Raw genomic sequence first — 16,896 nt, 5'->3', positions numbered from 1 at the left:
GCAGCAGAGGTAACTCTGGTTCTTCCTTTCCTGTGCCGGTCCTCATGAGAGCCAGTTTCATCAGAGCGCTTGATGGTTTTTGCGACTGCACTTTAAGAAACTTTCAAAGTTCTTGAAATGTTCCGTATTGACTGACCTTCATGTTCCGTATTGATGGACTGTCATTTCTCTTTGCTTATTTGAGCTGTTCTTGCCATAATATGGACTTGGTCTTCTGTATACAACCCCTCCCTTGTCACAACACAACTGATTGGCTCAAACAAATTAACTTTTAACACGGCACACCTGTTAATTGAAATGCAGTCCAGGTGACTACCTCATGAAGCTGGTTGAGAGAATGCCAAGAGTGTGCAAAGCTGTCATCAAGGCAAAGGGTGGCTACTTTGATGAATCTAAAATCAAAAATATATTTTGATTTGTTTAACACTTTATTGGTTACTACATAATTCCATATGTGTTATTTCATAGTTTTGATGTCTTCACTATTATTCTACAATGTAGAACATTTTAAAAAATAAAGAAAAACCCTGGAATGAGTAGGTGTGTCCAAACTTTTGACTGGTACGGTATATATGTATAAGTGAAATGAATTGAGTATACAGTGATCAGATGTGATCAACATACTGTATGACAGAAATTATGTTTCATACAGATCTGATATCTTAATATGATCACTCTGTTGTCGCAGAAAATGTTCCTGCATAGCAGGAAATGCAAATTGTAGTGTATTCAAGGTTTAAAAAGGCTTTTAAAGATAGTAATTTCCACTTTTAAAAATGTCAGACATGATTTGCCCTAACGAAAAACCTATCAACCCCTACAAAAATGTCATTAATTATAATCCACATAATAATTCAAATTTCCTGTTGCTGCAGGATTATTTTCCTGCTGCGAGAAGCAGGGTCAAATTAAGATAGCGCATTTGTAGCTCTTCATTGTTTACCTGGCTCTGGTTAGCGCTGGTGCGTGCTGAGAAGTTGATAAAGAAGGGCAGGTAGCGGTCCTTGTCCAGGTTGTTCATGAGTTTCTCCTTCACGTACACAGACTTCCCCGTCCCAGTGGGCCCCACAAACAGCAATGGCCTTCACAGAGACAGACATATGATAAGTGGCTGTTTTACAATATAACGCACCAACTGAATTTAATGATCTGTGAAACCATAATGCAAGTGCAAGTGCGTTAACAAATTACATCCCCATTGGTCTGGGTGTGTTGACGCACACTTACACTCCATAGTCGATGCAGAGGTCCATGAGGTAGGTGTATCGGACCGTGTCTATGGTAGGGACGATGATATCCTGCACTTTGGTGTTCTTGTCCCCCAGATTGACGTTCTTAATCGAGTCGGTCCAGTGCACCCAGCGACCTTTCCCTTTAAACTGTGAAAAAAAAGAAAGTATTCATAGTAACTGAAAAATACTGTTTTACACTGCAGAAGCCTTTTTGACCAGGGGAATGTTACACACCTCGTAGTAATAGTCGTAGACCAGACCCTTCTCATCGTGGGGACATTCCCATTTGGACACGGAAGCGGGGATGGGGTGGTTGTCTGCCTTCCCTAAGATGATGTCTCTGAGGTACTCATCAAACCTCTTCCTGCTGTCCGTATCACAGCTTCCCCCCACTGACCACACCAGGGAGAAGGCAAAGGCTGCCTGGCACAGAGAAAGGGATGGAGATGAGCGGAGTATGTTGATTTCTGTCATTTCAATTCAGCATAGCCACGCACAGCAGTACTTTGTTTAATCTCTTACCATGACCCAAGTCCGTATGTTTTTGTACCCTGTGTCCTCCTTCAAAGGTTGGGTGAGCAGCATTTCAAAGAGGCGAGTCAGGGACACCACTGTGTTGCTGTTGCTGGTGGGGACAACCTCCTAGAACATATGAAAGCAATCAGACATGTTATAGAGCTTGTAAACAATGTATATATACAGTACCAGTCAAAGGTTTGGACCCACCTACTCATTCCAGGGTTTTTCTTTATGTTTACTATTTTCTACATTATAGAATAATAGTGAAGACATCAAAACTATGGAATAACACATATGGAATCATGTAGTAACCAAAAAATAGTTAAACAAATCCAAATATATTTTATATTTGAGATTCTTCAAAGTAGCCACCATTTGCCTTGATGACAGCTTTGCACACTCTTGGCATTCTCTCAACCAGCTTCATGAGGTAGTCCCCTGGAAAGCATTTCAATTAACAGGTGTGCCTTGTTAAAAGTTAATTTGTGGAATTTCTTTCCTTCTTAATGCGTTTGATCCAATCAGTTGTGTTGTGACAAGGTAGGGGTGGTATACAGAAGATAGCCCTACTTGGTAAAAGACGAAGTCCATATTATTGCAAGAACAGCTCAAATAAGCAAAGAGAAACGACAGTCCATCATTACTTTAAGACATGAAGGTCAGTCAATACGGAACATTTCAAGAACTTTGAACGTTTCTTCAAGTGCAGTCGCAAAAACCATCAAGCGCTATGATGAAACTGGCTCTCATGAGGACCGCCACAGGAAAGGAAGACCCAGAGTTACCTCTGCTGCAGAGGATAAGTTCATTAGAGTTAACTGCCCCTCAGATTGCAGCCCAAATAAATGCTTCACAGAGTTCAAGTAACAGACACATCTCAACATCAACTGTTCAGAGGAGACTGCTTGAATCAGGCCTTCATGGTCAAATTGCTGCAAAGAAACCACTACTAAAGGACACCAATAATAAGAAGAGACTTGCTTGGGCCAAGAAACATTTTACATTACATTTTACGTCATTTAGCAGACGCTCTTATCCAGAGCGACTTACAGTTAGTGCATAAAAAATTTTCTCTCCATGCTGGCCCCCCGTGGGAATCGAACCCACAACCCTGGCGTTGCAAACGCCATGCTCTACCAACTGAGCTACATCCCTGCCGGCCATTCCCTCCCCTACCCTGGACGACGCTGGGCCAATTGTGCGCTGCCCCATGGGTCTCCCGGTTGCGGCCGGCTACGACAGAGCCTGGATTGGTTGTTCTTATCGACTGTAGGTGTATAATAATGTAATGCCACTATCTGGTTGTCCCCCTTGTCCGGGCCCTCAGGTGTACACAGGTGGCTGGGGTGACCTGGACGGGGTGATCCGCTGCCAGGTGGGGGAGGTGCTGCACTATGAGCTGGGAGAGGAACCGAAGCCCAGGAGAGAGGCTGCGGTCTTCGACAAACCCACCCGCGGAACGTCTGTGGAGAAGTTCCGCGAGATGGTTTTCAATCACCTCAAGGTATTGGAACTATTGCTGCTTTGACTTCAGCAGATACTGTCACAATAATCAGCATAAGTTTTAACAAGGATTTTTGTCTTCATCGAAGGCATTTGTTGCTTTGGTTATTTATTTCACCAACATTTTTACTGAAATCTCTGCATAGTTTATAGAGGATACCAGCTAAACCGCTCTTCTTCTCCTTCCTCCCCCTCTCTCTCCACTTCCTCCCCCTCTCTCTCCACTTCCTCCCCCATCTCCAGTCAAAGCTGGGTGAGCAGGCTAGTCTGGCCAGCCTGGTGACCCAAATCCTCAGCGTCGCTGACGGCAACAAGGACGGCCACGTCTCGCTCCCAGAGGCCCGTTCAGCCTGGGCTCTTCTCCAGTTGGATGAGGTGCTGCTGGGGCTGCTCCTCCAGGAACGGGGCCACACCCCCCGTCTGATGGGCTTCTGTGGAGACCTGTACATGACCGAGAGGGTACCCTATGGCCCCCTTTACGGTGTCAGCCTCCCCTGGCTCCTGGAGGCCTGGGTCCCCAGTGGGGCCCGACGCAGCATGGACCAGTGGTTCACCCCCTCGTGGCCCCGCAAGGCCAAGATCTCCATGGGCCTCCTGGAGCTGGTAGAGGACATCTTCCACGGCAACTATGGCAGCTTCCTCATGTGCGACCTGAGCGCCGACCACTTCGGCTACACGGACCGCCACGACTTCCGCCTCACCGACCCGAGGGCCATCATCTCTGAGGACGCGTTCAGGCGAACCATGCGCGCGCTGCACTGCGAGAAGGACGACGACTGCGTGTTGGGGGCGGACTGCCGTACGTCATGCGATGTCGCTCAGAGACGATGCAGGGAGGAGGTGACCCAGCCCAACCTAGACATTAGACCGGTGGAAATCTGTCCTTTGGTCTGATGAGTCAAAATTTGAGATTTTGGTTCCAACCTAAAGACACGGTCTTTGTGAGACGCAGAGTAGGTGAACGGATGATCTCCTCATGTGTGGTTCCCAGCGTGAAGCATGGAGAAAGAGGTGTGATGGTGTGGGGGTGCTTTGCTGGTGACACTGTCTGTGATTTATTTAGAATTCAAGGCACACTTAACCAGCATGGCTACCACAGCATTCTGCAGCGATACGCCATCCCATCTGGTTTGCGCTTAGTGGGACAATCATTTGTTTTTCAACAGGACAATGACCCAAAACACACCTCGAGCAAGTGTAAGGGCTATATGACCAAGAAGGAGAGTGATGGAGTGCTGCATCAGATGACCTGGCCTCCACAATCACCCGACCTCAACCCAATTGAGATGGTTTGGGATGAGTTGGGCCGCAGAGTGAAGGAAAAGCAGCCAACAAGTGCTCAGCATATGTGGGAACTCCTTCAAGACTGTTGGAAAAGCTGAAGGCTGAAGGATGAAGCTGGTTGAGAAAATGCCAAGAGTGTGCAAAGCTATCATCAAGGCAAAGGGTGGCTACTTTGAAGAATATAAAATATAAAATATATATTTTGATTCGTTTAACACTTTTTTGGTTCCTACATGATTACATATGTGTAATTTCATAGTTTTGATGTCTTAACTATTATTATACAATGTAGAAAATAGTAAAAAGAAAGAAAACCCTTGAATGAGTAGGTGTGTCCAAACTTTTGACCGGTACTGTATATACATAGATATATATATCTATTTACAGTGAGGGAAAAAAGTATTTGATCCCCTGCTGATTTTGTACGTTTGCCCACTGACAAAAAAATGATCAGTCTATAATTTTAATGGTAGGATTATTTGAACAGTGAGAGACAGAATTACAACAAAAGAATCCTGAAAAACGCATGTTATAAATTGATTTGCATTTTAATGAGGGAAATAAGTATTTGACCCCCTCTCAATCAGAAAGATTTCTGGCTCCCAGGTGTCTTTTATACAGGTAACGAGCTGAGATTAGGAGCACACTCTTAAAGGGAGTGCTCCTAATCTCAGCTTGTTACCTGTATAAAAGACACCTGTCCACAGAAGCAATTAATCAATCAGATTCCAAATTATCCACCATGGCCAAGACCAAAGAGCTCTCCAAGGATGTCAGGGACAAGATTGTAGACCTACACAAGGCTGGAAAGGGCTCCAAAACCATCGCCAAGCAGTTGGTGAGAAGGTGACAACAGTTGGTGTGATTATTCGCAAATGGAACTGTCAATCTCCCTCGGCCTGGGGCTCCATGCAAGATCTCACCTCGTGGAGTTGCAATGTTCAGCCCAGAACTACACGGGAGGAACTTGTCAATGATCTCAAGGCAGCTGGGACCATAGTCACCAAGAAAACAATTGTTAACACACTACACCGTGAAGGACTGAAATCCTGCAGTGCCCACAAGGTCCCCCTGCTCAAGAAAGCACATATACAGGGCCGTCTGAAGTTGTCAATGAACATCTGAATGATTCAGAGGAGAACTGGGTAAATGTGTTGTGGTCAGATGAGACCAAAATCGAGCTCTTTGGCATCAACTCAACTCGCCGTGTTTGGAGGAGGAGGAATGCTGCCTATGACCCCAAGAACACCATCCCCACCGTCAAACATGGAGGTGGAAACATTATGCTTTGGGGGTGTTTTTCTGCTAAGGGGACAGGACAACTTCACCGCATCAAAGGGACGATGGACAGGGCCATGTACCGTCAAATCTTGGGTGAGAACCTCCTTCCCTCAGCCAGGGCATTGAAAATGGGTCGTGGATGGGTATTCCAGCATGACAATGACCAAAAACACACGGCCAAGGCGACAAAGGAGTGGCTCAAGAAGAAGCACATTAAGGTCCTGGAGTGGCCTAGCCAGTCTCCAGACCTTAATCCCATAGAAAATCTGTGGAGGGAGCTGAAGGTTTGAGTTGCCAAACGTCAGCCTCGAAACCTTAATGACTTGGAGAAGATCTGCAAAGAGGAGTGGGACAAAATCCCTCCTGAGATGTGTGCAAACCTGGTGGCCAACTACAAGAAACGTCTGACCTCTGTGATTGCCAACAACGGTTTTGCCACCAAGAACTAAGTCATGTTTTGCAGAGGGGTCAAATACTTATTTCCCTCATTAAAATGCAAATCAATTCATACATTTTCGACATGCGTTTTTCTGGATTTTTTTGTTGTTATTCTGTCTCTCACTGTTCAAATAAACCTACCGTTAAAAGTATAGACTGATCATTTCTTTGTCAGTGGTGAAACGTACAAAATCAGCAGGGGATCAAATACTTTTTTCCCTCACTGTATATATATACTGTGGTGCAGGGAAATAGCCGATAAACAGGATCAAACTCCAATGGATGCTTCTGGACCACCCACCCTGCACTGTTTGCGCAGCATCCTGAGGGAGGGGGGTAGCAGCCAGTGGAAGAGCTCCATGAGCAGGCCTGTGTTGTCTGGCACCTGCAGGGGCTCTGGCAGTGTATTGATCCAGGAGGCCACCAGGGGTTCCCAGCCCAGCTGAGAGGGCTCCATGTAGATCATACCACACCTGCTCACTGTCGCCGGCTGGGGAGGGGAGGGATAGACTTACAGATTACTGATTAGTGAAACATAGCCGGACAAGTGTGTTGATGGCTTGTTGACTTACAGAGGCCTGAGACAGGTCCATGGCTTCAAAGATTAGACTCATCTGATTGGACATCTGGATGATCTCTCCACTCATCAAGCACAGCTGTGGGAGAGAAGGAAGCATACAGCAAGTAGTTACAGTTGCTTTATGCGTACTCCTGGTATGTCATTAAGTCATTATATTGGATGATCTTTGTTGTGGACTCATATTCTTGCCTTCTTGTTGTCGTCGAGCACAGTGTTCATGCTCTCAATCCACAGTGTGTCTATAGGCCCGTCGAACACCACCCACTTACGGTCCGGGGTCTCAGACGACGCAAACTCACGAAACGTGTTGGCCACAATCCCATCTGCCCACTGAGTAACACCAACAGAGACAGGGAGAGAGAAAATAAAAAAACTCAAACACAACGTAAGGTACAGTCCAAAACAGCAAAACCATTGGCGTAAAAAAATAAATAAGAAGAATAAATAAAGATTGATATTCAAAGATAGTCTGAATATATGATTGTAATGATGTGAGAGGAATATGAATATTCCAGGGTTGAGCCCCACCTCGTGGGAGACTGGGTCAAACTCTCCAAACAGCTGTCCCATTGTGATGGCCTTGGGGTTGACCGTACGGTAGAGGACCCTCTCCTCCTCGTTGTAACCCCTCTCGTTCATCAGGGTCAGGGTGTCGGCCAGGACGTGGAGGACTTTGGTCTTGCCAGCAAACGGCTCTCCTACCAGCATAAATCTGAGATACACACCAGTAGGGGCAATGTAAAAATTATTCAAAACAATATTCCATTCAACATTATCTTCTATCTATCATCATCATCGATCATTTAACGTGTATTTATTATTTATTCATCTTTAACTCTGCATGGTTGGAAAAGGCCCCGTAAGTAAGCATTTCACTGTTAGTCTACACCTACTGTTTACGAAGCATGTGACAAATAAAATTTGATTTGATTTGAACATGTAGGTACCAGTGAAGCTATGTCAGTTCCTTAAATTGACAGTGAATCAGGAGGATGTCACTACTTGACACCAACAAACGCCCCATAATATCTGACCCTCTGCCCTCCCTAAATCGTGGCATTGAACGGTTCAGCAGACTTTTAGCCCTCCATAACTGGCTATGAGACTATTGCAGCTCTGTGGGTGTAACATTTATTGACAATTTTGATACCTTCTGGAAACAACGCTTGTATTATAAGGAGGATGGGATCTACCCAAATCATTTGGGTTCCTGGATCCTTTCACAGCATTATAAGGCTGCGTTGAGACAATGACTTATCAATGACCCAAGCCCAGCTCATTTAATCCCTACCATTGTGTCGCTGAGTTGTCATAATGCTTCAGCAAATGTACATTATCCCAGGGGCATTGGAAGATACAATGTAAGTAACCTAATGTATGTCCCTCTTACTGCCCTGAATGCCTCTGCTGATCCCACAGATATTGTATGCAGTAATCATGTGCCTATGAACCAGAGTGATACTGTTAGCACTGAGGCGGTGTGCCCTAGTAGGAAGTCCACTGTGTGCAGCTCACCCTGCACCAACATAAGTAACATGAGCATGTCTACCTCTGCTAAGCTTCCCAGTAAAGCAATAAAAACAATCAAGCATCCCAGAAAAGTGCTAAAAATAGCCCACGTTAACATACAGTGGGGAGAACAAGTATTTGATACCCTGCCGATTTTGCAGGTTTTCCTACTTACAAAGCATGTAGAGGTCTGTAATTTGTATCATATGTACACTTCAACTGTGAGAGACGGAATCTAAAACAAAAATCCAGAAAATCACATTGTATGATTTTTAACCCTCCCGTTGTCCTAGGGTCAAAATGACCCGCCACTGTGTTGAACCAACTTTATTTAATTTTTATATTTTTTGGATCATTTGTGAGAAGGAGGCAGTGATACTTTCTTTAAAGTCTCACTGCCTCCTTCTCACAAATGATCCCCAAAAAATTAAAAATAAATAAAGTTGGTTCAACACAGTGGCGGGTCATTTTGACCCTAGGACAACGGGAGGGTTAAGTAATTAATTTTCATTTTATTGCATGACATAAGTATTTGATATATCAGAAAAGCAGAACTTATTATTTGGTACAGAAACCTTTGTTTGCAATTACAGAGATCATACGTTTCCTGTAGGTCTTGACCAGGTTTGCACACACTGCAGCAGGGATTTTGGCCCACTCCTCCATACAGACCTTCTCCAGATCCTTCAGGTTTCGGGGCTGTCGCTGGGCAATACGGACTTTCAGCTCCCTCCAAAGATTTTCTATTGGGTTCAGGTCTGGAGACTGGCTAGGCCACTCCAGGACCTTGAGATGCTTCTTACGGAGCCACTCCTTAGTTGCCCTGGCTGTGTGTTTTGGGTCGTTGTCATGCTGGAAGACCCAGCCACGACCCATCTTCAATGCTCTTACTGAGGGAAGGAGGTTGTTGGCCAAGATCTCGCGATACATAGCCCCATCCATCCTCCCCTCAATACGGTGCAGTCGTCCTGTCCCCTTTGCAGAAAAGCATCCCCAAAGAATGATGTTTCCACCTCCATGGTTGGTTGGGATGGTGTTCTTGGGGTTGTACTCATCCTTCTTCTTCCTCCAAACACGGCGAGTGGAGTTTAGACCAAAAAGCTCTATTTTTGTCTCATCAGACCACATGACCTTCTCCCATTCCTCCTCCGGATCATCCAGATGGTCATTGGCAAACTTCAGACGGGCCTGGACATGCGCTGGCTTGAGCAGGGGAACATTGCGTGCGCTGCAGGATTTTAATCCATGACGGCGTAGTGTGTTACTAATGGTTTTCTTTGAGACTGTGGTCCCAGCTCTCTTCAGGTCATTGACCAGGTCCTGCCGTGTAGTTCTGGGCTGATCCCTCACCTTCCTCATGATCATTGATGCCCCACGAGGTGAGATCTTGCATGGAGCCCCAGACCAAGGGTGATTGACCGTCATCTTGAACTTCTTCCATTTTCTAATAATTGCGCCAACAGTTGTCTTCTCACCAAGCTGCTTGCCTATTGTCCTGTAGCCCATCCCAGCCTTGTGCAGGTCTACAATTTTATCCCTGATGTCCTTACACAGCTCTCTGGTCTTGGCCATTGTGGAGAGGTTGGAGTCTGTTTGATTGAGTGTGTGGACAGGTGTCTTTTATACAGGTAACGAGTTCAAACAGGTGCAGTTAATACAGGTAATGAGTGGAGAACAGGAGGGCTTCTTAAATAAAAACTAACAGGTCTGTGAGAGCCAGAATTCTTACTGGTTGGTAGGTGATCAAATACTTATGTCATGCAATAAAATGCAAATTAATTACTTAAAAATCATACAATGTGATTTTCTGGATTTTCGTCTCTCATAGTTGAAGTGTACCTATGATAAAAATTACAGACCTCTACATGCTTTGTAAGTAGGAAAACCTTCAAAATCGGCAGTGTATCAAATACTTGTTCTCCCCACTGTACGTAGCTTAAGAAACAAGGTTCATGAAATCAATAATTTGCTAGTAACAGATTACATTCATATTCTGGCAATCTCTGAAACTCACTTAGATAATACCTTTGATGATACAGTGGTAGCAATACATTGTTATAAGATCTACAGAAAATACAGAAATGCCAAAGGTGGAGGTGTGGCCGTTTATATTCAGAACCACATTCCTGTAAAGCTTAAAGAGGATCTCATGTTAAATACTGTTGAAGTAATATGGCTACAGGTTCATCTTCCTCACCTAAAGCCCATTCGGGTTGGAAGCTGCTATAGACCACCAAGTGCTAACAGTCAGTATCTGGATAACATGTGTGAAATGCTTGATAATGTATGTGATATCAACAGAGAGGTATATTTTCTGGGTGATTTAAATATTGACTGGCTTTCATCAGGCTCAAGAGAAAGCTTCAAACTGTAACTATTGCCTGCAACCTGGTTCAGGTTATCAGTCAACCTACCAGGGTAGTTACAAACAGCACAGGAATGAAATCATCAACATGTATTGATCACATCTTTACTAAAGCTGCAGAAATGTGCTTTAAAGCAGCATTCAAATCCATCGGAAGTAGTGATCACAATATAGTAGCCATATCTAGGAAAACCAAAGTTCCAAAGGCTGGGCCTAATATAGTGTATAAGAGGTCATACAATACGTTTTGTAGTGATTCCTATGTTGTTGATGTAAATAATATTTGTTGGTCCGTGGGGTGTAATGACAAGCAACCAGACGCTGTACTTTACACATTTATGAAATTGCTTATCCCAGTTACTAATAAGCATGCACCAATTAAGAAAATGACTGTAAAAACTGTTAAATCCCTGTGGATTGATAAGGAATTGAAAAATGGTATGGTTGAGAGGGATGAGGCAAAAGGAATGGCAAATAAGTCTGGCTGCACAACCGATTGGCAAACGTACTGCAAATTGAGAAATCATGTGACTAAACTGAATAAAAAGAAGAAACTACACTATGAAACAAAGATAAATTACATCATTCATTGAATTAGATGGCTCATTCATCACAAAACCCACTGATATTGCCAACTACATTAATTATTTTTTCATTGGCAGGATTAGCAAAGTTAGGCATGCCAGCAACAAACGCTGACTATACATCCAGGTATATCTGACCAAACTATGAAAGACAAGCATTGTAATTTAGAATTCCATAAAGTGAGTGTGGAAGAGGTGAAAAATCACAAGCCACCGGGGTCTGACAACTTGGATGGAAAATTACTGAAGATAATAGCGGACGATATTGCCACTCTTATTTGCCATATCTTCAATTTAAGCCTACTAGAAAGTGTGTGCCCTCAGGCCTGGAGGGAATCAAAAGTCATTCCGCTACCTAAGAATAGTAAACACCCCTTTACTGGCTCAAACAGCCGACCAATCAGCCTGTTACCAACCCTTAGTAAACGTTTAGAAAAAATATAGTTTGACCAGATACAATGCTATTTTACAATAAACAAATTGACAACAGACTTTCAGCATGCTTGTAGGGAAGGACATTCAACAAGCACAGCACTTACACAAATGACTGATGATTGGCTGAGAGAAATTGATGATAAAATATTGTGGGGGCTGTTTTGTTAGACTTCAGTGCAGCTTTTTACATTATCAATCAGAGTATGCTGCTGGATAAAAGTATGTGTCATGGCTTTACACCCCCTGCTATATTGTGGATAAAGAGTTACCTGTCTAACAGAACACAGAGGGTGTTCTTTAATGGAAGCCTCTCCAACATAATCCAGGTAGAATCAGGAATTCCCCAAGGCAGCTGTCTAGGCCCCTTACTTTTTTCAATCTTTACTAACGACATGCCACTGGTTTTGAGTAACACTATACACGTCAGTTACTACAGCGACTGAAATGACTGCAACACTTAACAAAGAGCTGCAGTTAGTTTCAGAATGGGTTAGTCCTAAATATTTCAAAAACGAAAAGCATTGTATTTGGGACAAATCATTCACTAAACCCTAAACCTCAACTAAATCTTGTAATGAATAATGTGGAAGTTGACCAAGTTGAGGTGACTAAACTGCTTGGAGTAACCCTGGATTGTAAGCCGTCAAGGTCAAAACATATTGATACAACAGTAGCTAAGATTGGGAGAAGTCTGTCCATAATAAAGCGCTGCTCTGCCTTCTTAACAGCACTATCAACAAGGCAGGTCCTACAGGCCCTAGTTTTGTCGCAGAGAGCTAACATTAATAATATGCATGTCAATCTCTCCTGTCTCAAAGTAGAGGAGAGATTGACTTCATCACTACTTGTATTTGTGAAAGGCATTGACATGTTGAATCGGACACCCATGCATACCCCACAAGACATGCCACCAGAGGTCTCTTCACAGTCCCCAAGTCCAGAACAGATTATGGGAGGCGCACAGTACTACATAGAGCCATGACTACAAGGAACTCTATTCCACATCAAGTAACTCATGCAAGCTGTAAAATTAGATTAAAAAACAGATTAAAATACACCTTATGGAACAGCGGGGACAGTGAAGCAACACAAACATAGTCTCAGACACATGCAAACACACACACGATAACATACGCACTATACACACACGTAACCATGGATTTTGTGTTGTTGATATGTGGTAGTAGAATAGGGGCCTGAGGGCACACACTTAATGTGTTGTGAAATCTGTTGTGAATGTATTATAACGTTTTTATAATTGTAGAACTGCTACTCAGGAAGAGTAGCTGCTGCCTTGGCAGCAGCTAATGGGGATCCATAATAAATACAAATACCTATGAGATGCAACTTAGATTGAGTTTCGGTTCAGAAAGAAAATAAAGGACGCAGCTTGAAAAAGCGTACCCATGACGGACGATCATCATCTCATAGGTCTGTATGATCTTCTCCTTGAAGACCTCAGCTGGCTGCACGTTGTGGTTCTTACAGCACTCCTCAGCACACGCCAGAAACAGCTGGGAAACACATGACGGATGGCAGACATTTAAATATACAAACATACAACATCAACATCTTCTATCAACACAGAGTACATAAAAACCAAGCAAGGAAAATCCCAACCTGATAGTCTGCCACAGGGAGAAAGATACCGGGGAACAGGTCACTGGTGATTCCATTGAAAAGGGGGATGTCATGGGAGAGAAACTTGGGCTCATTCACATCCTTGATGGACCTCAGGAGCTGGTAGTGACGAAAACATAGAACATTCAACATGAGCGACTATTCTTTCATTACTTTTTAACTATACCATGTATACATAATAACATATCAATGTCAGTCAACTTTTCTAGACACACCAGTATGTCCTCATTCTCATCTGGGAACTTGAGTTTGAGGTTCCCTGCGGCCACCAGTACAGCTTTGACGGCCCTCATGCCATAGTCATAATGGAACTGGGAGGAGAGCTGCTCAGAGCAGAGTCTGTAAGTCATCACAATCTTCACTGACAGGGGCTTGGCATTCAGGAAGCCATAGGAGTACAGGGAGATCTCTGCTATCAGGGCGTAGTTAGGCACCATCATGGCCACGGTTCTGAACAACACCTGTTGTAGATGAATGGGAGTGAAGTACTGTTGAATCAACATGGATTTTTAAAATCAATCTATTGCATAGGATCAAGAGTGTAGCCTCCTCTGTACCTTGAGGTTGTCCGGGAGCTCTGAGCGTCCAGCATAGCCTGGGTTCATGGTGATGGCCACGAAGCAGTTGGGGTTGAGTTTGAGCAAGGTGCCCTCAAAGTCAAAGTACTCCAGCTTCAACTCAATGGCCCTCTGGATGCACAGGACTTGCTGGGCCACCACAGACAGTACCTCTAGCTCAATGCGGTTAAATTCGTCAAAACAGGCCCAGGCACCCGAAGACGCAAGGCCTTTGAAGAACTGAGAGACAGAAAGACAGAGATGAAGGTGCACTATCGCCATATATAATAAAGACCACACGTGTAGTAAACAGAGATTGAACATTGATTGACATTCACTGTTATTCCAAGCCTCAGTTACCTTCCCCATAGCCAGGTAATCCAGGCCGTCAGAGCAGTTGAAGACCACACACTGCACGGCCAGGGCTTTGGCCAAGTCCTTGGTGGTCTCAGTCTTCCCCGTCCCTGCCGGACCCTCGGGGGCTCCCCCAAGACTCAGGTAGAACGCCCCGATCTAAGACATAAAGTAAAAATATAAAATGTTAGTCTAAAGTTTGGAAGTGACCTGAGTGAGAAATCTTTCAGACTACATGTTTCTCGGGGTGGTTTACCAGTGTGCGGTAGCATCTGTCTGTCAATGGCGTGATGACCAGTCGAGGGGAGTTTCCCAGGTACTCGTAGGCGTACTTGACGTCACAGTTGATGATGCGTACACGCACATTGTCGTTGACCCAGTAGTAGCGGAGCTGAGCCAACCACTGGAAGTCTGTTTCATGGGACACACCTGTCATAGAATAACAGGAAAATTAGGGCCGGGACAACACCAGTTTCGCAACACTCGTTAGTATCGTGGCAAAGAAACAAAACACATTAGCTGATTTAATTTCTTTAGGAAAACATCCCTAATGTTGGAAACAAACATCATTGTCATCCAGTCACATTTGTTTATTTTCCAAGCTATATCACACAAATTGTTACATACAGCAAGTTTTTAAAGGACCAAAGAGTTTGGTCTGCTTCGTGATACATTTTCTGGCATGGAAAAAATATTGCGATATTGGTATCTATCTTCACAGCCCTAAGGAAAATAATACACTATATTTGTTTATTTATTTGTTTGGTTGTTCGTCAAAAATCTCTTCCCAACTATTTTGCAATCTATATGGGATGGCTGTCAATCCTTTGGTCCTTAAATGAAACTGGTATCTATAAAATCAATAACGGAAAAGTGGTGCGTGCATATGTATTCACCCCCTTTGCTATGAGGCCCCTGAAAAAGATCTGGTGCAACCAATTACCTTCAGAAGTCACATAATTAGTTAAAGTTAAAGTCCACCTGTGTGCAATCTAAGCGTCACATGATCTCAGTATATACAGTTGAAGTCGGAAGTTTACATACACTTAGGGTGGAGTCATTAAAACTCGTTTTTCAACCACTCCACAAATTTCTTGTTAACAAACTATATTTTTGGCAAGTCGGTTAGGACATCTACTTTGTGCATGACACAAGTAATTTTTACAACAATTGTTTACAGACAGATTATTTCACTTATAATTCACTGTATCACAATTCCAGTGGGTCAGAAATGTACATACACTAAGTTGACTGTGCCGTTAAACAGCTTGGAAAATTTCAGAAAATGATGTCATGGCTTTAGAAGCTTCTGATAGGCTAATTGACATAATTTGAGTCAATTGGAGGTGTACCTGTGGATGTATTTTAAGGCCTACCTTCAAACTCAGTGCCTCTTTGCTTGACATCATGGGAAAATCTAAAGAAATCAGCCAAGACCTCAGAAAAAAAATGGTAGACCTCCACAAGTCTGATTCATCCTTGGGAGCAATTTCCAAACACCTGAAGGTACCACGTTCATCTGTACAAACAATAGTACGCAAGTATAAACACCATGGGACCACGCAGCCGTTACACCGCTCAGGAAGGAGACGCGTTGTCTCCTAGAGATGAACGTACGTTGGTGCGAAAAGTGCAAATCAATCCCAGAACAACAGCAAAGGACCTTGTGAAGATGCTGGAGGAAACAGGTACAAAAGTATTTATATCCACAGTAAAACAAGTCCTATACCACCATAAAAAAGCCAGACTACAGTTTGCTGCACATGGGGACAAAGATCGTACTTTTTTGAGAAATGTCCTCTGGTCTGATGAAACAAAAATAGAACTGTTTGGCCATAATGACCATCGTTATGTTTGGAGGAAAAAGGGAAAAGCTTGCAAGCCGAAGAACACCATCCTAATCGTGAAGCACGGGGGTGGCAGCATCATGCTGTGGGGGTGCTTTGCTGCAGGAGGGACTGGTGCACTTCACAAAATAGATGGCATCATGAGGAAGGAAAATTATGTGGATATATTGAAGCAACATCTCAAGACATCAGTCAGGAAGTTAAAGCTTGGTCGCAAATGGGTCTTCCAAATGGACAATGACCCCAATCATACTTCCAAAGTTGTGGCAAAATGGCTTAAGGACAACAAAGTCAAGGTATTGGAGTGGCCATCACAAAGCCCTGACCTCAATCCTATCGAAAGTTTGTGGGCAGAACTGAAAAAGCGTGTGCGAGCAAGGAGGCCTACAAATCTGACTCAGTTACACCAGCTCTGTCAGGAGGAATGGGCCAAAATTCACCCAACTTATTGTGGGAAGGTTGTGGAAGGCTACCCGAAACGTTTGACCCAAGTTAAACAATTTAAAGGCAATGCTACCAAATACTAATTGAGTGTATGTAAACGTCTAACCCACTGGGAATGTGATTACTATAAAAATGAAAGAAATAAAAGCTGAAATAAACAGATCAGGGTTGGGTTATAAAACAATATCCGAAACATTGAACATCCCACGGAGCACCATTAAATCCCTTATTAAAAAATGGAAAGAATATGGCACTACAACAAACCTGCCAAGAGAGGGCAGCCCACCAAAACTCACAGACCACGCAAGGAGGGCATTAATCAG

At 43.7% G+C, this 16,896-nt stretch overlaps 2 protein-coding genes across 2 annotated transcripts in view; one reads left to right on the top strand and one right to left on the bottom strand.

Annotated features, from left to right (window-relative positions):
• Window positions 1-16,896, bottom strand: part of dnah12 (dynein, axonemal, heavy chain 12) — a gene marked incomplete at both ends in the record, with an annotated part of 41,300 nt that overhangs the window by 13,870 nt on the left and 10,534 nt on the right. The window contains 14 exons of the mRNA XM_084186699.1: window positions 944-1,082; window positions 1,228-1,379; window positions 1,467-1,655; window positions 1,755-1,874; window positions 6,559-6,747; window positions 6,830-6,913; window positions 7,027-7,167; window positions 7,366-7,549; window positions 13,135-13,244; window positions 13,351-13,470; window positions 13,587-13,832; window positions 13,929-14,168; window positions 14,289-14,441; window positions 14,539-14,711. Coding sequence (XP_084042825.1) covers window positions 944-1,082; window positions 1,228-1,379; window positions 1,467-1,655; window positions 1,755-1,874; window positions 6,559-6,747; window positions 6,830-6,913; window positions 7,027-7,167; window positions 7,366-7,549; window positions 13,135-13,244; window positions 13,351-13,470; window positions 13,587-13,832; window positions 13,929-14,168; window positions 14,289-14,441; window positions 14,539-14,711 — 2,240 coding nt within the window. The remainder of the gene's footprint in view (window positions 1-943; window positions 1,083-1,227; window positions 1,380-1,466; window positions 1,656-1,754; window positions 1,875-6,558; window positions 6,748-6,829; window positions 6,914-7,026; window positions 7,168-7,365; window positions 7,550-13,134; window positions 13,245-13,350; window positions 13,471-13,586; window positions 13,833-13,928; window positions 14,169-14,288; window positions 14,442-14,538; window positions 14,712-16,896) is intronic.
• Window positions 2,867-4,148, top strand: LOC311149442 (divergent protein kinase domain 1A-like; the record flags this gene model as incomplete). Its single annotated transcript, XM_084186643.1, has 2 exons — window positions 2,867-3,255; window positions 3,498-4,148. Exons 1-2 carry the CDS (start codon window positions 3,040-3,042, stop codon window positions 4,146-4,148), a joined length of 867 nt encoding a protein of 288 aa, XP_084042769.1. The 5' UTR covers window positions 2,867-3,039.

Source organism: Coregonus lavaretus (genome assembly GCF_964263955.1).
Source record: "Coregonus lavaretus genome assembly, chromosome: 22".
NCBI lineage: Eukaryota > Metazoa > Chordata > Actinopteri > Salmoniformes > Salmonidae > Coregonus > Coregonus lavaretus.
This window is presented reverse-complemented; position numbering and strand designations above follow the sequence as displayed.